General features: G+C 36.4%; 1 protein-coding gene across 3 annotated transcripts; it reads right to left on the minus strand.

Annotated features, from left to right (window-relative positions):
- Window positions 1-1,290: 1,290 nt before the first annotated feature.
- LOC133516652 (circadian locomoter output cycles protein kaput) lies at window positions 1,291-23,357 on the minus strand. 3 transcript variants are annotated; one of them, XM_061849676.1, is made up of 13 exons: window positions 22,920-23,357; window positions 20,500-20,648; window positions 19,659-19,840; window positions 19,464-19,581; window positions 17,341-17,436; window positions 16,183-16,243; window positions 14,063-14,298; window positions 13,719-13,866; window positions 8,870-9,050; window positions 7,793-8,011; window positions 7,228-7,491; window positions 3,391-3,507; window positions 1,291-2,762 (listed from the first exon to the last, which is right to left on the minus strand). In XM_061849676.1, the coding sequence occupies exons 1-13, from the start codon at window positions 22,955-22,957 to the stop codon at window positions 2,622-2,624; spliced, it is 1,950 nt and encodes a 649-aa protein (XP_061705660.1). In that variant the 5' UTR covers window positions 22,958-23,357; the 3' UTR covers window positions 1,291-2,621. The 3 variants fall into 3 exon arrangements, with proteins under 3 accessions (XP_061705660.1, XP_061705655.1, XP_061705666.1); XM_061849671.1 differs by having other exon boundaries at window positions 3,391-3,525; XM_061849682.1 differs by having other exon boundaries at window positions 3,391-3,525; window positions 7,228-7,425; window positions 22,920-23,356.
- Between the last annotated feature and the right edge of the window lie 24 nt (window positions 23,358-23,381).

Below are 23,381 nucleotides of genomic sequence, written 5' to 3' on the forward strand. Positions count from 1 at the left end.
TCAGAGGAGACTGCAATGCACATTCTCTGTTCCTGTGGACCATTAATGTCAAAAAGAAGTACCCACTTGGGGCGGCACGTATTGCAACCCTATGAGGTACAGAACATTACGGCCCAAAGAATCTGGAATTTCCTGGATTCAACGGGCATCAGTAATGAACTTTAAAGGGGTGTCACAATAGATCACTAGCTGGTGGACGTGGCACTCAAAGGCCTAAAAACCCCAATAGTAATAATAGTCACTTATGTCTAAAAGGAAAAAATACTAAGTGTAAAAATGATAACATAAATATTGTCAAGAAAGAAAATTGGAGTAGGCAAATGATGGAGTTTCCTTTAGCAGAGTTGGTCTTTTTGACTCTCTGATTGATTTAGCAATCTCATTTTTAACGCAAAATTTTGTTTAAAGATTTAGATATGTGGTCGTTTGGTATCAGTTTCGTCCAAATTAAGGATTTATTCCTTTTCTTATAAAATAACATAACAACTTAAAAAAATTAAATTAAATGGACGTCTAATTTTCTAATATTCTAAACAATTATCAATTTAATTAGTAGATAAAAATAAATAATTTAATAAAAAATCCCTTTTTATTCCTCATTATAATGTGGACTCCCGAGACTCAGAGGCAGTTGTTTTGTTTTTGAATTTCGAACCTTTAGTTAAACAATGAAAGTTCAAAATATTTTACGAATTTTACACCCCAGTCAAAATTTGCATCAAAAATTTGATTCAAAAGGACAATCATCATCATAATTTGCCATAAATCGCACTTTTTTTGTCGTGTACAGTCGCCACTAAGAATTGACATTTAAGAATAATAAAATAAATGTATGTAAAATCTGTGAAACACATCTAACGTCAAACTGTAATGAAAGGAAGAAATCTATCTAAAGCAGTTCTATAAGTGCATCTCACAAACATAAATACAGACAACTGCACTTTGGTAATAGGGTTCCAGTCAACAGCCTTCGGGTGCGGAACCCTAGAGATAACGTATTAACTAAGATAATACCTACATAAGGGCAAATTAAAACTACGTTGCACTTATGTAGATGTTATAAAACTTATAAATGTTCGCATAGCCTTATTTATCAAATCCTTAGAAGATACACAATTGTTTTCTACGAATTCTACTGACCCTGTTTTACGTTACTACATACTAAGTCATATCATCATATGTATACAATAAGATATATTTCTATTCATCATAAATAATATATATTATGAAATATAATAAAATGTGAAACCATTTTACAAACAAATGCAACAAAATAAGCCAACAAGTAAATGAATAATATAAATGATATTTATTATTAAAACCAGTCAAGCGTACACTGTCATTTAGTAGGATCGGTAATATATTTACAAAAATAAATTTCAATCAGTTCCATAATCAAAATATACACAGCCGCATAATATTTTAAGAGCACAAACACATACCACATATAGGTTACTGCAAACACTACTGCATTCAGATCTAAGGGAGGTCGGACACGGCGACTTTATGCAGCATTTCTGTCGCCAGACATTTCTGTGGCCCCTTGTCGAATTTGCAACCCGCGAAAAAAGCGCACAGTCGCGTTGTTTTAATTCAGCATCGCTTCTACATCGGGTATAGGAAGAGTGAATAAAGGCCGTATCGATGCTAAATCGTGGCTGTATCGATGCTGTATAGTCGCGATGCAGTATCATATTTACGTGTGCGAGGCTATATGACCAGCGAGCAGCAGCAAGACTGTATCGCAGCCTTTTTGCGACTGCATCTCTGCAAAAAGTCGCCATGTGCCACCTTCATAAACATTTAACTCTGTCTTGTACAATCGATGTCCGCAGCCACTGGACTGTTTCAACATATATTCGTTTCTGACTAATCTGACAACATTCATACGTCATTCCTTTCAACTTGTATTTATAAGATTTCCATGGCATACGTATCTTAATTGAGTTGCGTTTGCTGTAGCGCTCAAGTTAACAACACAAGTCACTTTTTACTTTATAAACAGCGAGTTCATTGATGTGACGACTAAGCGAAATATAATAATAACTCCACCATTTCATCAAAAATACTAAATTAATACTACTGCCGATTTAAAAATAAGTATTAGTAATATACCCTAATAACAGTTTATTTATGGCATGTTTGAAATAGCACTATATCATTTTGCTAAAAAAAAGTTATCTCGTATAAAAGGACCCAAATTAGAAAATACATGAGCAGGGTGAGCTTTATGACTATGAGAACTAAAATATGTATAATATACAATAAAAAAATAACTTCATAATTTTATTACAGTATTATGTAACATGTTTCGTATAAAGAAAATCGAAATATCACATACATTTTCATTGGTATTGGCACACATGCATAACATCTCCGTCAGGAGTAATCTTCGAGAGGTAACGGAGATCAAAGGCGATTTTCAAAATCGCTTTGAAACCTCCAAGTGGCCGACTAATCGACATAAATTGGTCAATCATGAAGGCGTCGGATCGAATGACCACTATAATAGGTACGTGAAGTATTTATGAGAAGTGGTTATAACAATAAGATCAGTTGCTTCATTGCCTGATAAGCTACTAGGGTAGCATAGCAGGCTACAGGGTGGAAGGTGTGGGGAGTCACTGCGGCGGGTGCGGGCGTGGCGGGGGCGGCGGCGGGAAGCCGGCCACGGCCAGCGCGCGGTCCGACTCCTCGTACACCAGCTCAGCAGGCAGCCGTGCCGGGTTTTGTGTCTCGTTGTTTAGGTATGGGTTCGGCACCTGTAACACCGATAATAACACCTATATTATATCTATCATTATGATTAATATTAATATAATTATGATTAAAAAAAACCTAGAGACGCACCGACAGTGGAATAAGGTACATGCAAGGTCTTGTAAATGACTCAGTGTTCGATCTCAGACCTCCTGCAGCTTTGGCCTTCGGCCTCGCTCAGTAGCTCCAAACCTTCAGCCCACACGAAGCTTGGGCTTCGGCTAGAGGCTGCGCACATCCCTAGCCTATGCAGAATCTTAGGCGCTTACCACACTGGATCCGATTCCCACATCGCGTTGTCTCGATCAAACATCGGAGCGACGTGCGAATCGGATCCAGTGTGCCAAGCGCCTTGAAGATCCTGGCCTTTAACGTGTCCTGTTTAAGCATTTTGTTTTCATACGAATAATTCGCTGCCATACATGACATCATTACTTTACTTTTAACAATTACTATGAAGCCGATTTTTGATATAATATTTTTAATTTTATTTATTGGCTGTTTATTTTTTGTGTGTGTGTGTGTTGACAATTGATTTTATATATTTTATGATGGAATATGCCATAGATGACCCATGGACGACATTTGCATTCTGGTACAAGAGTAGTGTACAAAGATGGCGGTACTCACAGCGGGCAAAGGTTCCAGCATGCCGAGGCGCGCTAACAGCAGCTGCTCCTTGACCTGGCGCAGCTCCTCCTGCTGGCGCACGATCATCTGCTGCAACTCCTCGTGCTTCTGCTGCAGCTGCTCCTGCCACGGCCACTAGCTCGCATCACCACAATACGTTTTAATACCGAGCGCCAACCGCGACTATTCGTATTGTCGTTGCGATCGATACAAGTTTAAACACGGAGATAAACCTTCTATGTATATGATCGCTTGTACAAATATCGAATAGCTGCCCAGCAACTCGAGGAGCGTAAAGGCGGAAGAGATAGTCGTTAGGCGTATTAGTGTGTAACGGTAGTGACATGTAAACGTGTTTATTAAATACCGCCAGTTGGGGTTAATAGGGATGGCTGGAGTGAATAGAAACAAAACTTAAAATGTGATTGTGATTTGTGATGTGATGCGATTTACCTACCTGACAATTTGTTAAAAAAACCATCATAATTGTATCATACAAAATCTACTACTATATTCAAATGATGCGAAACATAGGAAATTTGCAACGAGTGGGGACACATTAAAACACGACCGAATGGAGTGTTGTAAATCGATAATAGTTGCGAATTGACGATTCGCACGTGTATCGTACAACATTTTACAGTACATATGGCCCTTTAAATTTTTGACATAGTTACGTAATGTGCTAAAGCATAGTTCATATAGAATTGGTACGCACTAGAAGATTGTTATTTTTTTAAGTTAATAAAATAAGAAAGTTATGTTTGGTGAATTTGAAATAGTAATATATTTAGCTTTCAAATATGTAAAAATTTAAAAATATCTGTTATGTAAATAATTACGAACTGTTTTCATAATGGACCCCCGTCATTTTCTGCACAACAATTTTGTCGACATTTTTGGCGTGTTGATTTTTTGTAGATCGCAATAAATTGATACCCTGGACAATTTAAGTAGTATTATTTAAAAAAAAATCATGATTGCCCAGTAGTTTTTGATAGATTGAAATTGGGGACAATTCGAAGGATTCATCTCGCGGGGTATGTAATTGGCCTGATTATTAGCATACCATGCCAAAACTTTTTTTGAGTAGTGGCAGCTGGCTAATGCTGGTCAACATTTCACAGGACCGTTATGGGTTCTAATAAATGCCAATTACTCATTTCTCTAAGCACTCTTTAATATAAAGGTCCGACTTCATTGTTGACTATGTTATAAAACTTTTCGTCTTACAGCCGCAGTTATAAATTCCTTGCCATATCATATGTTTTTTTGCGAACTTGTCAAGTTTTACGAACTTATATTTTTCGGGTAAATTACCTCTATTATTGGCCATATAAAACTTCGAACCGAGTTGTTGATTAAAATCGAGTTTTACATTCGTCTTGTCGGCCAACAACAAGCAACCTTCGAATTTTGTCAATACTGGGTCGTACAATAGTCGAGCTAGTGTTTTAGCTTGTCGGATCTGTTTAACAGTCCGATTTGGCTGTTTTATTGCTCGATAGCTCTTATAGCCACCTCTGAGGTGTATCATCTTTATCTTTCTAGAAGTCTCTTTGAATTTTTGGGATAAATCGCAATTAGACCGTCCTGAATTTTGTTTGAGTGACCTTGGCACTTTTTTCCAAAAAAATTGTTATTTGTCCCAGACCTCCGATTAGTTTGTATTTTCCTGTCGGCTGATAGAGTCTCCTTGTAACGTTTTATGACCCTACAAATACTAGCTTTTCGCATCTTAAGCGATTTAGCTGTCTTTGTCCAGGATCGATAAGAATTTTCGAAGTATTTGTGCACGATCAATCTCCTGTTCTTAATTTTCATGGTCGGAAAATTTAAAATGCATAAAGCTACAAAAATAATATTTTCACCATTAATACTTTGAAGGTTGGTGATTGAACTGTAATTGTCATTTTTTTTCCCGACATGGAATTATTATTTTTTAAACATTGCTAATTATGTGCCAATTCTATATGAACTATGCTTTAATTATCGCACTAGTGCGGTAAAGTAGCACCATATGTATTGTAAGTCACATTTTGTGTCCCTATAAACCTCGCCATCCCTATTCACCCCGGTTGTCGGTACCTAATTTTTTTTTTCAACCGATTATTTCGTATTATTTCGAATAAAAAGGAGCGGGTAGGAATTAAAAGGCGTTTTGCACTAGTAACAATATAAAGATTTAATTTTTTTGTAAGTGGCTTTAACTCAGAAATTAGGCGAATTCCAAAAAAGTTTATAGGACATTTTAATCTTTAAATATGATCAGGAATATACTGTCAAAATAATATAAAATAAAAATAATATATAAAAATGATGGACAACATGATTTGATAATCTTCACTTGCCGTTTTCTACAATGCCACAATTGGATATCCAATTTCACAACTTGTGTTTATGCTTTGAGAAATATCATCTTACGAATAAGTTATACCAATAAACTGGATTTTACGTTGGGTAGTCAGGAAGTCAGTACAATCTAACCTATGACGGAGATTTTTCTATGGGACACAAATTTCTGTAAGAATGGCAAATACACAAAAGTGGAAATTCCACTTAACTACCTCAAGTTAAATCAAAAAGTTAAGTATTGAACAAAAGTCAATTTAAGAAGGTATAGTAGCTCATAAAACTTAAAGAAAAACTATGTTTACGAGAAACACCTCATAAATTATCTCAGAAGACACAGTAGAAAAAGTTTTAGGCGAGATGTAATATAAAAGGCGGAAACATGAAATCGCTCTTTCATTTTCAACGACTGCATTTGATTTAAAAAAATGAACTACTTAAAATTAGCAAAATTTACTGCTGATAATTTCATAATGTTTAGGTTTCCTTCTTTGTCGTGGACGTCAACGATTATGTATAAAAGCGCATAATAATATTCTCCTCAAATATTACTCATTACTTATTTTCAACACACACAAATACTTAAGTCTTCTTACAGCAGCTATCTATTTTATTCTTAAGTCTAATTTCCATGCTATAAAAATTTTAATTACTGTTTCAGCCAGTCTTATTGCAGTCTACCACGCAACAGATATCGTGACCCCTTTATATCTGTGATTGTACTGATTGTAAAGCAAAAATCGTGAACAATAGTACATTGTGCAACGAGGGGGGTAAGTGAAATTTTGGATACGAGGGAATTAAAGACCGGAGTTTGCAATATTCTTACCCCCGGAATTACATACAATGTTTTTCATCACACTTGCGAAGAAAAAACTAGATTTTAAGCGAAATAATTCTTAAATACGGTGACATATCAAACATTCGTCCGCCATTTTGTAATTTCTTGAGAGGTTAAGCATCGAAGGCACAGACCTATTCGGCATTCAGCCACAGTTGAAAAATTATGTAAAAATATTTTAAATGGCTGTTAAATTAAATAATTTTAAACATTAACAAAAATATTATATTATAAATGTCAGTATTTTAAAAGTAAAACTCATTTATGCTACTTGGTTTGTATGAATAAGTGACATAATTTAAAAGACAAGATATAACTCCCTAGGGAGTTATAGCTTTTTTTTTTTTCACAATCCATAACTCCCGCGGGAACAAAACAGCCCTTTGTCCTTCAGTACACGTGCATGAAATAAGATCTTTTTCGAGCAAGTGTGATGAAAAATAAGTAAGATGATATTAGACAAAAACACCGCTCGGAATTTCGCCACCTTTGGCGACATCAAGTGCTGCGATCGTTTTCTTTTTTCCTACAAGAACTACCTATATGCACCCAGGCAATATCTATTTCTTTACTTCAACTATGTTGCCATTGCCAATAAATGCTGTGATACTAACAATCACTGGAATAGTCAATGATGACCTCACCTGTATCTGCGCCTGGTCGGGCGTGACGATGACAGGCAGCGAGGGCAGCGACAGCGGCAGCACGCCGGGCAGCGCCGGCACCACCGACACCATCGGCGCGGGCACGCCGGGCACGCTCACGGCGCCCACGTACGGCGCCGGCTCCAGGTACTGCGCGCCGATCGCGCGCTGCGGCACAAGCATCGGCTCGTTCTTGAGCTGCGGGAACGTCATCAGTCCACCGTCACCATAACTGGCAAACTCGGTATTTCGTAACGCACGCTTCTAATTGAAGGAAAAAAACTGAACTCATTATTACATTTGGATGAATGATTGTGGGATGACAGTAATTATACTTAACCTGACTTACACATTGTTATTGAAACATGCTAAATATTCCATTTTCTGTTTTTCTGATGGTCGCATTCAGCTGAATGGTTGTGTTGTAATTGTGAAACGAGGTGCAATCATGGCAATACTACAGTTCTATGGCTCACATTGTACAATTTTTGTACCTTTTTTGTTCAATCGAATGTCAATTCAGAGCTGGCGTAGCGCATAATATTAGTTATCAATAGATACTGACCGAGCGAGTAGTGTTTCGCTGCGACGAGCGCGATTCGCCGGAGAGCGAGCCGGTGTCGCAGCCGGGCGCGTACCGACCCGGCTCGGCGGGCGCGTACCGCGACGACTCGGAGCTGGCGTAGCGCGTGCACGTGCGCGGCCACGACGCGTACACCGACGGCGCGCCCGTTGTTGCCGTCGTACCCGTGGAACTGCCTGACGCCGACTTTACTGACGCCGGCTACAAATGCACAAAGTCTAGTGTACAAGAAAATAATACCATAATACGATCACTACATTTTGTAAGTTTTGCTATACTAGACCTTCTAGAGAATACTATTATTCAAATATTATGTTAATGTGATATCTGTAGAATCTGGTTACGCCTATTTTAAGGGGCCACAGTACTGGCAGTAGACGGAACCCTGTCAAATTTGTATTTGTATAGCAACGGTTCTATGAATTGTTTGTTTACTTTTATGTAAGTCGGTCAATAACAGTTCTCATGTAAATACAATAAATTTTTAGTATACACTTTCTTGGTTTACTCATAACTGTGCTATAGATCTCTGCTAAATAGTGATAGGTTTATTCCTAACAACTATCACGTCCACCAGATATGAGAGACAGCAGTGTGCGTGAAAAAAACCACCAATAGGAACACACGCTGGGGCCCATTTCTCGAACGGTATTAGACGACTATTATTGTCACACGAACTGTCAAATTGTATGCGTTACCATAGCAACACACTAATAATATTAGTCTAATACAATTCGAGAAATGGGCTCGCTGCTCAACCTTACTTAACGTAAAAGTGGTGTGTAGTGGTGTGTAGTGGTGTAAGTAGTGTAAAGTGGTGGTGCTGAAAAATTCTTCAGTCATCTTCTTATGGTTTTCATGAGCAGCTTTACGAACTGATAATTTTCGTCATGCAAGATTAGGTACTATGAAAATACAAAAATCACTAAGGGTCAGTTGCACCTAATCAATCAACGTTATTCAGCAGCACCGGCTCTGCCTCGGATCTCCTTCTTTCCACTCTTCGTTATAACTACTTATTTCAATAAATGAATGATCAGAATAGCGAGACGAACGTACTCGCGACACGGCAGAATAGGAGGCGGCGAAGGAGTCGCACGCCTCGGACATATAAGTGGGGGACATGTCCGCGATCGGCTCCTCCGCCTTGCTCTCCTTCGGTTCCTCGGGAAGCACCTCCTGCACCACGGGCTCCGGCTCGACAGTTTCTTGTTTCCCGCTTTTTGCTACGTCAGCGTAACTGAACAAAAAATATATTTCTATTATATAATGAATACCTAAATAAAAAAAAACTGTTAACCGATTTCAAGTGTTTCCCAAGCTGGACACTTAACAGACCATTTGGTGAGGGTTGAGCGAATACAAAAAAAAACGGCAATCGGCATGATGACAAAAGACTATTTTACAGTACATATGGTGCTACTTTCCCGCACGCGTGCGGGAATGAGCACTTTGCGTGCATATGTGGAAACTTTAAAGAGACATATGTACTGTAAAACATTGTACGATACACTTGGGAATAGGTAATTCCCAACTCGTGTCGATTTAAAACACTCCCTTCGGTAGTTCTTGTATCGTAATAGTACATTGTGATACAAGAGTGCTAAGTGGGTCATTACACGACATTGTGCGCGCGAGTTGCAAGCGAGCGCGCAATAAGAAAGCCGATGTGTGTCATGCCCATAGCACACGCGTTTCATACGACGTTTTTCAACACACTTGCGAGGAAAAAAGAAACTATCATATTAATCAAATTTTAATTGTTAAGGTGGTTCGACTAGGTTACCCAAAGCTTAAACCTCACTAGATGGCGCCACAATTGCAAATTTTAAGTTTTAATTTTTTTGTGGAGTAGTCTTGGTATTTCTATACTGTAAATAATGTTTAGCGCACTCTTTAAATAAATATTGAACTATTACAACAAACATTGAACACTTCATTGTACAAAAACTACCCCTTAATGTCGACAGAATGTTTCTTGACTCTATTTCTAAGTATCACTCACACATTCAAACAGTCTTACTGGGATCCTTGTAGTAGACAATTTGGCACAGCGTGAGTAGGCTTCAATAGCGTTGCGGTATGTACGAGGAAATACATGCAAGAGGATGTGGGTTCGAGACTCATTTTTTTTTTTTGTTATCAGTATTATCAAGTACCTATTATTAATAAATTATTTTATGAGAAATATGAGCGTTTTCCATAAAAATATTAAAAATCTGATTCTCACACATCATGATATTTTTGGGTTCTTCCAACTCAGAATCACTAGCATAATCAGTCCTCGTGCTAAAAAAACCAGAAAATTTGTATTGAAATTTTAGTTTTACATTGATATTCCTTTCACACTAAAATGTGACGTAATGGTATGGATATTTTAGGATATCTTTTTTTAATGCTAGGGTGGAGAAGATTCTAAGTAGAATGAACCTAAGAAAGTCGAAATTTGTAAGTCAGATTTTCCGGAATTTTTTTCAAAAAAAAACGCTGTTTTGTTCTAAAATTAAAGCAATCCCTTACTGCCCAGCCTTTAAAAAAGTAGGTACTATTTTACAGTAGAATTAAAACATTTTTTTTACGATACATTTAATTAAATTACAGTGAGTTACAAAATTGCATGGCCTTCTATTTATAACCATTATAAAAAGAAATGAGATATTTACCATGTTTGTTTATATTATTGATTTCCCGATATTTTGACACAACTAGAAGTTTCACACAATGCCTAGAGATAGAAAATTATTTATTTATTTTATTTATTGTCAATTTCATTCAACGGATCACATCATATCCAATTTATGTGTTTATGTATTGCATTGTTTTCTACCTAGTTGGTTATTAAATTCTGTTACTGCAATAATCTTTATCTACATAAAATATACCAACGAAAGTTTAATTAAGTATATATTAAAATGAAGTACACAAAATCAGGAATTACATATAACAATATCATTCAAAATCGCCTCCTCTGGCTTTGACACAGGCCCTCAAACGACGAGACCAGTCATCAATAGCGGCACGCACGATTGTCATGTCTAATTCCGTCACTGTCTTAACTATGGCCCGCTTGAGGGAGTTAAGATTTGTGTGGGGTTTAGCACAGGCTTTCTCCTCTATAACTTGCTATATGGCATAATCCAGGGGGTTAAGGTCCGGGCTGGAGGACGGCCAGTCTTCGTGGGCAATAAAGTCAATTTTGTTCCTTCGAAACCAGGCTTGAGTTGTTTTTGCCTTATGTGCAGGAGCTGAGTCCTGTTCAAAGATCCATGGCTGGTTTTGAAATAGGGTGTGGCTTAAGGGCTTCACTATTGGTTCGAGAACGGTTTCCAGTTTCCGGTTTTCACACCTTTTTCACAGAAATGAATCTGTGTTAGCCCTGAGTATGACACACTCAAAATCATGTTTGGTGGGTGCCCACATTTGTGCAACGCAATAGGGTTGTTTCCATCTACAAATCTTAGGGCATAATTGTATCCCAAAAAATTCTTTTGGATTATAAGAACATGTTAAACTACTTTTAGGGGGCCTGTAATGACCATATTTTTGTAAATATTGAATTTAAAATATCTTTCACACGTCACGTGACCAAACTCGAAACGTCATTGAAGATTCTGATGACGTCACAACTCTCGGATTGACACTGTTGACAGTTAGGCGATTAACAACAAATGACAAATATCAGTTGACAGTTCGTATCTTCTACGTGTGTATGTAGTTATGTGTCAAACCATAAACTGTGACGTCACACAATTTTCAAAGAGCGTTTTGGGCGCGAAAGCATCTGTCAAAATATATTTTGTTAATTTAACATATTTAAAGCCGTTTTTAGTATAAAAGCTGAATTTTAAGGCAACTTTTAGTTAATACAGAAAGTAATATAAGCGTTTCAAAAAATTTGAATACCTACGATTCTCTTTTAGGCCCCAATTCATTATCGATACGACGAGATAAGCGTTATGTGTGGTATATAATTATAGCTCACAAATCCACCACATTATGTCATTTTTTATTTTTTCGGTAGCATTTCTTTTAACGGAAATAAAGAGGTTGCAAATCGAGTACCAGAACTTCAGAACAGATATCATTTGATATTTACCAGTCGCTTTTCGGTGAAGGAAAACATCGTGAGGAAACTGGACTAATCCCAACAAGGCTTAGTTTTACCCTCTGGGTTGGAAGGTCAGATGGCAGTGGCTTTCGTAAAAACTAGTGCCTACGCCAAATCTTGGGATTAGTTGTCAAAGCGGACCCCAAGCTCCATTGAGCCGTGGCAATATGCTGGGACAACGCTAGGAAGAAAGAAAGAAATCGAGTAACAGAATTTAGTAACCAACTAGGTATAATAGTTATGATGTAAATGTCCATATTGGAGTCATATATGTATTAGCCAACTAATTATTCAAGATCTTAGCTCCCTTAGGTATTCGCCTAAGTACAATCTCGGGCAAAATTGAGTTTTATAAAAGTGAACTAGTTTCTAGGTCATATTTTCTATGAATTGGTCATTTTTGTAGACTCCAATTACAGTTACACTTTTCCTGGTTTTTCGCGGACCAGAATATCGATGATTTTTGTAACTTGATTTAGACGTTGCTATCATTTTCAATCCAAAAACACATAAAATCACAATTCAGAACATGCGGCAGCGTTGTTTTCTATCAAGTACCTCAAGCACCAGGGCGGCTACCGGGAAAATCGAAATTCGTCAATTTCGGGCATTTTTCTCTGTCCCTCTAATTACGTCTTAGTGAGAGTAAAAGAGAAAGATCCCCGCAATTTGCGAATTTAGGTTTTCGCGGTAGGCCCCCAGGTCATGTCAAGTTTCAGCAGTGTTGCCAGGTGAGCGGAAGAGAATTATCGTACTTGAGTGTCAATATTATTGTACCGTTGAAAAAAATATCGTACGCCAATCAAAAAGGCAGCCCCTAAAAATGTCTAGCAAAATAAGCTTAAATTTCCAATTAATAATAAAAAAAAGACAATTTTCGTCTAAATTGCGCAAAAAATCTGTTTATGTTTGTGTATTTTTGGGATAGACTCAAACGGTATACAGGAAATTGTGACATTTTAAACTTTAAACTTACACCAAGGAGCCGAACACCCAAAAGATACTAATTTTAGCCTATTTCTGAGAGAAAGTGTCATATTTTGCTTCAAATTACTAGACTTTTAAGGTGGCATCATCCAAGGGCTGAAATTATAGTACTTTAGTGTACGATAATGCTCTTTGGAACATTACGTCATACCGGGGCCCAAATTATCGTACATGTACGACAATTATCGTACGCCTGGTCACACTGAGTGTCAGTGTCGACAGAGTCAGCTAAAAACGCGTCAAACATCGCAACGTCGCGCCGATGGCCGTCCGAAGCATGGAGTGGCAACGCCGCAATGTATTTGTACACGACATTTGTCACACACACATGAGTAAAATTTATAAAAATATAACGTTGATTATTGAATGATTTCTGTATGAAACAAAGTTTTTCTATTAATTTAGCGCAAATGAATATTCGAAAGTAGATAGATGCGCAACTATTTATGTAATAATATTGTGTAATTAATTAATAAATAGCGATTGTTTTTTGTATGAAAATCGAACCACCTTAAATCGGTTAGTATGCAGTGTTGCATCGGTCATACTGCCTGCCGCCCCGCGCCCCGCCGCCGGCCCCGGCCAGTCCACGTTATAAAATTACCTTCTTAACTCAATCGGATAATAGAATGAAAAAGAACGAGTTATAATATACTGAAAAAGCACGCGTGTTTAATATCTTAGGATTATGAGATATTAGATATGAAAATCGGTGGAATAAAAACGCCGTTTTGAACAAGTGTGTTGAAAATAACCATTATAATCTAACTGGCAAAGTTATTGGTATAATGATATTTATGTAGGTATACTTACTTTACAACACGGTGTGTACAGACTACGAATTCTGGTTTCGAATTCCATTGATGGTAGGTAATGTAAAACCGTGACTGCAACCAAATCCATTGCTGACCTTTTGTTAGGAACCGGTAATAGCAAGACGTTAGTTCCCCTTTTTGCATGACTGTAAAAAAAAACAAGCATTTTTGTACAATTTAACAAAGATTTAGGATACATGGAGAAATTGATTTTGGTTTTGTCATAGTCAGGTTTAATTTGAATTACGATTTGTAAATGTTATGTTGCATTGGACCTCAAATCTATGCTAATTTTTTGCATGATTAGCAATTTAAAAAAAATGTATCACCGTATTAACTTACGAGCTTCATGGCAATTGACAACCTTCTCTAGATCGTCAAAGTGGTAATAATCGTAGCCGGAGGTGCCGAGCACCTCAAAGGGCAGGTAGCCGATGATGGGCGGCGCGCGGTGGTCTAGGAACAGGAACTTCCACTCGAAGCTGTGACGTGAGGTGAACTCGTTACGGTTAGAGTCTACCAGCGACACGTCGCGGATCAGCTGCGGTGTATGCAGGCGCCCCGTGCACACGAATAATCTGCGACACGCACACACACACATTGTATTTAGACTTGGCTGACAGTACAGTGAGCCCGTCCGCGCGAATACAAAAGCTGGTTTGATCCCACCCCAGGCACTGCAGGCCCTGGTCTCATTTTCTTTCGTATATGACATATATTTTAGTTCTTAAGCCATATTATTTATTTAATTATTTGGCATGATTTTATATACTGTAAAGTGCTCAATTGTTACAAAATAGGGCTTGTTTATTGGTAGGAATCGAGTATTACAAATAATGTATCTAGTGACTCTAGGTCACTCAAAGGGAATATAATATAATATGTAGTACATTCAAGGCAAGAACAAATCACACCTAATAAAACAAATATAGGATACTAAGTATTACACTTACAGTTTCGAATATTCCCTTGAACTTGAATGATATTGTCAAATTGGCACTATATTACGTTTAGCCCTGATAAATACATTGCAAAAAGTAATCACAATAACTCACACGGTTGCAATTTAAGATTAATTATTTTCATTCAATTAAAATTTAAGTGAAATAGTTTTCACTTTTTCCGTTTCCGATATTCATTAACTTTATATTTAGTGAAATTTAGATCCAGTTCACAATTAAATTTAGAATTTAGATCATATTTATTTGGTGTACCACTGAAGTCGCGTGACTTCAGTCTCACGTTTTGCTTTGAGCGGCTTTAGTACCTAAAATAAAAGTTATTCTTTCCGAACGAACTCTTTCTAAGGTTTCTTAAATAAATTTACAAAGACTATTATGATAAAAGAAAACTGTCTTCAAACATAAAATATTATCCCTTTTATATGGACTTCCAATAAATATGTTTTAAGTCGGTGCCAACTGTAGTGTCTGCCATAAGACACGCACAGTCCACATGTACCGTATAATATACCCTAGCACAGGCATCTTGTATCAGACTAAGTGCTTAAAAATGAAATTATTTATGTCAACAACATTAAAAGAAAAAAAAAACATATTTGTATGAAAACTAAAACAAGTTAACAAATAGTAATATAAATAAATATGACATCAATTTAAATAAAATAGGAATTGTAATTTTTTTGTCGATGGTTGCTGCTGGGCGTTGTTCGTGTCGGTAGATGGCGAGAGGGCGTGATCTACAGCTGAATTACAGGTGCCCTTAGCTAAGGCACGATGTCCCGCGTATCACAGTGTACGTGAAAAATACAACATCTATTATAAAAGGACAGACATTAATTATACTTTTACTGATTTCTATTTCGAAATATATTTTAATCTTACTTTTTTAAGTCGTGAATTTTCTAGTTGTTTGATTACGTGTATGTACGGTTTAAATGTAGGTACCTAAGTATTGATAATATTTTATTTATATAAATGCCACTCGATGACGAAACACATGGTTAAAAGGGCGGTTCTCCTATACCGGATGCCCAGTAATTAATGGATAACCTTCTAACCACCGACAGCACCCTAGGCTGATCCAGATAATGCACTCATAGGTCTAGTAAAAGTTTCGTGTTTTTCGAGATAATCAAACTTTTCTGTCTTTTTTTAATAGCTAGCTAGCACCTTACTTCAATCACCATCTAAGCCATATCTTTATTTGTTAAGGCCAGACTTTTTTTTTCAATCAAATTTTTTTAAACTTTTTTTTTAATAATTGAAATTGTAAATGTGTCGAGCGTTAGAAGGTTACCCAATAATTACTGGGCATCCTGTATAATTCGTGACATCCACGATGACGCGCAGATTTGTCAAATCTAACCTTTAATAACATAACAATACAAGTCGAGGCACTCGTCTTCGTGAATGACAGAATCTATAGGGGAAATACATGAAATTAACGCATCATTTCAGAGAAATTCAAAGTCATTTAGTATTGAATTATGCTTATTTTACCTGGATTCGTGATCCGTTCTATAAGGCAAGTCTTCCTTATCTAACGGCTCTGTGTTAGTACCTTAAAAGTGAAACACATTAGATTAGGTAAATGAAGTTGTCAACGTTGCCGATTATCAGTAAGTGTTGTCCCGTGCTTAACCCTAAGGTATACAAGAGTCCGCGGTCGCGGGCAAAGAGACTTTTCATAATTAATATTATTGTATAGGTAAGTAAAAAACGGTGTAACATCACGACCTAAATAGCCTTATGACTTTATTAAAGATTTTAGATACGTATGTCACGTACGTGGTATAAAATCTAAAGGAGGACAAATTGTGGTGTTTATATTTTTCGAAGTGAAACTGAATGAACTCCACTCAAAGGTCTTTGGAATTTCTCTTATTATTCATTAACTATTATTACTACAAAGCTACATTATTACCAAAAAAATAAAAAAAGTCTCTTCATAATATACTTTAAAATTCATCTATAAGAGGGTTGGTGCGGCTCTACTCAATGCGATTGCAATATTGTGTCGTCTCGAAGATAAACCAACAGTTGTGGTGAGCAGTTCTTGAGACTCCATGTGTGCTAATATTTTACAGGGCACCGACAGATTTCCCATTTCAAATTCAAAGGCTTATGACTTAGTATCGCAAAGCGCCAGGAATATGCGTAAAAGGTTAGAGGAGTGCGTACACAGCGAAAGTCGACATTTAGAGCATGTGAATTTCAAAAACTGAAATCCGCATTTGTCGTCTTTTCATAAAACTGAATAGATTTGGTTCACACGTTTTAGTATTATTAATCAAATTTTGAAATCGTAAATGTGAAAAGACTGTTTTAAATAAACATTAGATTTTTAGGAGGTATAAATAATATTGCAATCGCATTAACAGAGCCGGAACTGTCAGACAAACTGTAGTAAAACAACTTAGTTTACGAGTATACGGCCGGTGACATACTGAATAACAGACCGTCATGACCAGACGAGAAGGTTTCCATTCTGGCCCCGTTACTTACTTACGATACATAACCCTTAAAAAAGGACAGCATCATCACCTTGCGTAATATAGGTATATTACACACAATTAGTGACCATGAGAGTTTTCGAATAACCATCATGACTGAAGCATACAGAAATGTAAGTACTAATATGTATCTGATGATACTCACGAAAATGTCCACTGAACTCGACCAGTTCATACGTGCTTTCGTCTCTGAAGTCTAGCGTGCCACGTCTCAGGTGACACTGGAACCGTATCTCCTTATCTAAAATAAAACACACTATTTGTTGAAAACCTTGTATAACCTTAAGTTCCTGAACCTGAATATTTATTGCCCCATAACTAAACAATGTGCATATGGCGGACTGAATGCTGAATGCTCTACACATCGAACTTAGATATTATGTGTATTAATTTTAATCCTACTTAAAAGGAAGTACTTTACACTTTGGTGGCATAATATGTAAACTTAAGCATCAACAAATAAGTGCCAAAAACAACATACTCGAGCGTTTTCTATTTAAACATATAATCAACATTATAAAAATGCTTAATTTTATGTGTTCGGTATGTATCATTAAGAATAAAATAATACATTAGTGATGAGAAAATTTTGTAAGATTGCGACATTGACATTACGGACATATCATAATAACATTTAGCAGAGCACATAAAACAAATATATATATCAAGAAAATAAAACAGATTGCGGTACATACAAGTATTGTTTGTTCGCTGTTGCTATGTGCAACGTATCACCGCTATTTTTACCGTTATTTTACATAACAAATCATCGACACAAAAACGGGAAGTACACATTAATGCAACAATTTGGTTTCCCTCAACAAATGCTAATCATAAACCAATAAATATCATACTTTAAATGGAATAAGGGGTATACGTCACTTTTTGACACCGTGCGCCGGTAAGAGACGAACTCAAAAAAAAAACGAATTAACAATTCACGACAATTGGTTCAATAGTTTTGACGCTACGATGACCATAAGACACAAATATACCAACATACAATTTATACATACTTACATACACACCCTTCAGAAGTCGGGTGATGTTAATACATCCTTGATAGATTTATAAATTCTTGCCAAATTGCAGCTTTCTGTTTCAATTTTCATAGCACACGCAGTGTAAGTGTTATTTATACGTCATAATTTCATAGAAGTTTGACGTTTAAAATAATACTTGTACTGAGTGTGCTATCAAAATCATTGCAGACTTGTCTTGGTCTGAATCTAGCACTAACGATCATGGAGCAAAGCCGCGGACGGACAGACAGACGGGAACCCCATCAAAAAGGCGCCTGTATCTAAAATTGAGCGCCAGTCATAAGCGGAAGGTTTCGCCCCTTTAAAAAAAATGTTATGGCCGCCACTGGACATATCGCGAATATCAAAATTGGAATATTATAGTAAAGAATAGAGCTATTATAGATGAAGGTCATTATTTTTCAGTCATGGTAAGCAAATGAAAACAATCATACTCGCATTCGCATTTTGGTCATATTTCGCAAAACGATACGTGGGGAACAGTCAGCAACAATAGGTAATATAAAAGGATGTATGAAAACTTAACTACTCAATATAAATGTTACAAGACAGGAACAGCTTAGCCGCAGAGCAGAAAAGCACAGCAAATTAATATCCAAAATTACAGCCATATATATAAAATACACTTTATTATATTTCAGAATTTTGTATCTCATAAATAATAATCTACATTGATTTTTAATTTGCACATTCAGCCACAGTGGTTAATTAAAATGAATTATTTGGGAGAATCAACTTTTTAGCGTCACTCGTTGCCATGGTTACGATTAGTTGTCCAGGGGACAAAAGTTCATTGAAATACTGATTTTATGGTACTTAAATGTATTAAACTTGCGTTTTTGTGGTCGTTATAACGAATGTCCATAATGGGCCCCCTACTAAGCATGTTAATAGAACGGCATACAACGTCTCTTCAAACAAACTGTGCCACTGTTGTCCCTTGGACAACGGGACAGGATAACAAAACAAAAAAAGTTGATTCACCCATTTATTACATTAATCAAAAGTTTATGGTTTGTCTAATTATTCTTGTAATGCTTATAAATTGAATGCATTGCACTTTTAACAATACTATGTAACTACACAAAAAGGCCTTTAGCTCATTGTTTTCTTTTGAAAAATCAAATATTAGTGTGGCAAAAGTTACCTCAATTTCCAGAGCAGAAAATATAGCAAACTATTCAGATATATAGTTAAATTATTAATTAAGTACTTGTTTCTTTACCTTGGTTTCCTCTCTGTACTGTGTCTACTGCTGTGCCGGGGCCCTGAAGTATATTGTACAAGTTCGGGTGATCATCCTCAAAAGCTAAATCAAAGATGCTTTTGTTGACCACATCACCCTGCAATTTAAACATGATTCAATTATTTTCTAAAACTATGTAAACAGAGCATATCTAAAATAGAAAATTTGTCTTACCATGTTGTGACCCAGTAATGATGTTATGCTCTCCGATACATAATAAACAAGCCCACTAGCAGAGAGGACCATCACAAAGCCCTCAAGTGCTTCCAAAACAAGATATGTAAATTCTTCATTTGACAAAAATGCCGGTTTCCAGTCTTCCTGTATGTCATGGACTCTTGATCTAACTGTTATTTCTAAAAGAAATGTTATATTTTAATTATGAGATACATGGAACCAAAAATAATCTCATAATAGCTAATAACTAGAGAAGTAGCCTATTGGAATAAGCAGTATATTCAGGTAACCAATTAATCAAACTAACGTAAAACTTTCATAATACATTTTTTTATTTAAGCACCTAAAAAAACAATGTTGGTGTCACACAATACTCCTGCATAGAACTATAGACAGGTTAACACAATACACACCCAAGTTCCTAATTAATACCCTAAATTAAGCCAGTTGGTATAATAACTAATGCTAAAAACAAATACATATATGTTATGATTCAAACTACAGGACTATTTCCATATCTAAATTGGTTTAGTGGTTTCAGCATGTGGTGGCAAAAAGACTGAGTTACTTTTCATTTATAATATTATTAAGAAATCATATTATTTATTTAAAATAATGCATAATAATGTGCATATTAAATTCAACTGCTTTAAGTTCTTATGTATATGTATTGGTATCCTCTATGTAAAATAAAATACAATACAAAAGACCAACTAAAGGTGATTACCTATTTTTTTCATCAAAAAACTCTGAATGTCAAACATTCATTCACAGGACAATAGCATAATGATAAGCATAACCTCATGCAAATATGTAACCTAAAAATGATGGAACTTACCATTGTGGTTTTTCAGAAATGATATAGTTGATTTTAAGACTGTAGATTTATCCATCTTCCGATTATTTGAAGACACCATAGTGCTCAGTTCATTGACTAGGAGATTAAACTGGTCTCTTCTTTTCTTCTCACTCATATTTCTAGTCCTCCTAAAATGATTACATGTTGTTGGGTCAGAATGTAGTTTGATTCAAGACTTATTACATTAGAGTAGGGTATCTCAAACTCATAACCCATAATTAGGAATATGTACCCCTAATAAATTTCCCACATTGTTGACAGCTTTTTCCTAAAGTATTTTTTTGACTCACTTTTTTAAGTCATAACAAAAAATAATTAAACAAAAATCAACTTTATTTTATACCTTAATTTATACCAATATGGTTTACTATGGCTATGAACTTGTGGTGGTAATTAGTGAGTTTTGGTTGTCACCTGATGATATGCTGGTCTTGTTGCAAACCCTTTACAATCACCTTGGGGTTTGCATACCCCACAAATACCCTTCATTACAGGGTCTCATTGCCAGAGTTCATTATTTAGCAAAGACGTGTGACTATTTTTGCAATTTGTAGCACAAATTAAATGCAGTGTAAAACACACATTGTTACATTACTAATAATAAATAATTCATTAATAAATAAAAAACAAGTGCAGTGATATACACGCATCAGCTTTCAGCTGCTAGTGTAATAAACAATATAATAATAATAAATATTTGGAGAAAATCTTACACAGATCAACCAAGCTCCAAACTAATCAAAGCTTGTACTATGGTACAAGGCAATGATAAACATATGTCTTTAGATAAATACATACTTACATACAAAGAAAGCACCTATGACTCAGGAAGAAATACCTGCATTCATCCAACAAATAAATGCCCTTACCGAGATTCGAACCCGGGACCATTGGCTTAGGCAGGGTCACTACCCTAGGCCAGACTGGTCATCAATTACTTATATACATAAATATAGTGTGTTTATACAAAAAGAAGCGGCTGCCACGGCTCTTCGGTTGAAAAAGCTAAACCTATGGACATCCTTCAGCTCATCGCACAAGAAGATCTATGAAAATATGATCTCGAAACTACCCATGCTGGCGGCGCCCATCGACAAAACACCAAAAACTATGATCTTCTGGAAAGAATACGCCATATCATTAACAGAGGATCCTAAAGAAGGACTAGACCAAACAAACCTAAGAATATTCACAGACGGCTCAAAAACACTTGAAGGGACAGGATGTGGTGTCTTCTCGGAAGACCTGAACATACACATCTCAAAACCCCTGGGAGAACATAACACGGTATTCCAAGCTGAATGTGTGGGAATAATAGAAGCTTGCAATGCTATAACAAGACGACAGGTGAAACACGAAAATATACTAATACTGTCAGACAGTAAATCAGTACTACAAGCGCTATGCAGCGACAAAATTAACTCAGAGCTCATACTCGAATGTCATCGAAGCCTCACGGAAGTGAGCAAAGAAGGCAACAAAGTAACAATTCAATGGATAAAGGGGCATAGTGGATCAAGAGGAAACGATGCAGCGGACGAACTGGCCAGGAAAGGCTCAGAAACGACGGCATATGGACCCGAGCCCATCATACCCCTACCAATATCCTATATACACAACCAGCTAGACCTACATCACAGACAACTGCACAATAAATACTGGAATGAAATGGACACATGCAGGCAGACCAAGGATTTTCTACCGGAACTGAACCACAAACTCACCAAAATACTACTGAAAACACCTCGACACCAACTACGTAAAATAGTAGGATTAATTACAGGACATAACACACTTAACAAACACCTACACAATATGGGTAAAACAGACAGCCCCATGTGCAGAGCGTGCATGGAAGAAGAAGAAACAACAAAACATATTCTCCTAGACTGCAAACAGGTAGAAGTATACAGGAACAAATACCTAGGGAATCCGTGCACACTAGGAGAGGCAATTAGCAGCCTGAAAACTTTGCTAGGCTTCGTGGAGGAGCTGGGGTGGTTAGAGTAGCGCTACCTCGTTTCACGCAAAATAGGCACAATGGTTGTCGAGTTGCGGAAAATGCCCAGAAGCACTAACTAACTAGTGTGTGAACCTCCTGAGATCCAGAAGCAATTGTTTTGTTTTTGTATTTGGAACCCTTAGTTACATAATATAAGTTCAAAATAGATTTTGGAATATGTACAAAAATTTGTACTCAGGGCCTTAGGAGGTTATAGTGTGATTATCAGATAATTAAATGTTTCTTTTATTTATAAAATATTTCTGTGATTTATCGACATGCTTACACATTTTATTTATTTGCCTGTGTAAGGTGAATAAACAAGTATTACACTAAATAAAAAAATACCTAGGACAAATTTGTTGTTTGAAATAATAAACAATTGTGATGCACTTACCTTTTGGAGTCATCTTTATCATCTCCGTCGTCTTCCATTTTACTAATGGTAAGCGGCAGGGCTAGTTTTAGGTATCAAAATAACACAATTTACAACTTTACACTAACTACGATGAAGATGTAGAATGCAAAAGTGGTCGTCATTGGCTGGGTTACGATTACTTCGCGGTAACTGACATAAAACGACAATAGAAGCGTCTGTTTCTGTAGAAGATAGGTATTTTAATAATGACCACCGTATTCCAAATCCTGCATGCGTATCACCGTCCACATATAATTTTATCACTGCTAGCGAGTTATAGAAACCAGAAGCAAGTTAAACAATCGGAGTTTAATAGCTGCCACTACGACTATTATGAAAACAAGTAAACGTTTTTAATTACACAGTAAAATTCACAATACGATAAATATTTTCAACACGACTAAAGTAACTAGGAATGATCTTTCATGTTGTGTGGAAGAT

The sequence above is a fragment of the Cydia pomonella genome, chromosome 1 (genome assembly GCF_033807575.1).
Source record: "Cydia pomonella isolate Wapato2018A chromosome 1, ilCydPomo1, whole genome shotgun sequence".
NCBI lineage: Eukaryota > Metazoa > Arthropoda > Insecta > Lepidoptera > Tortricidae > Cydia > Cydia pomonella.

What these genes read in the sequence shown, in the direction of transcription:
- LOC133516652 (XM_061849671.1), bottom strand. Translation starts at nt 22,957, where the DNA reads ATGGAAGACGACGGAGATGATAAAGATGACTCCAAAAG. An exon ending in TGTCAATTGCCATGAAGCTC is followed by an intron (nt 13,867 to 14,062) that starts GTAAGTTAATAC and finishes TTTTTTTTACAG; the next exon opens with TCATGCAAAAAGGGGAACTA. An exon ending in AGCGAAACACTACTCGCTCG is followed by an intron (nt 7,492 to 7,792) that starts GTCAGTATCTAT and finishes TCCTTCAATTAG; the next exon opens with AAGCGTGCGTTACGAAATAC.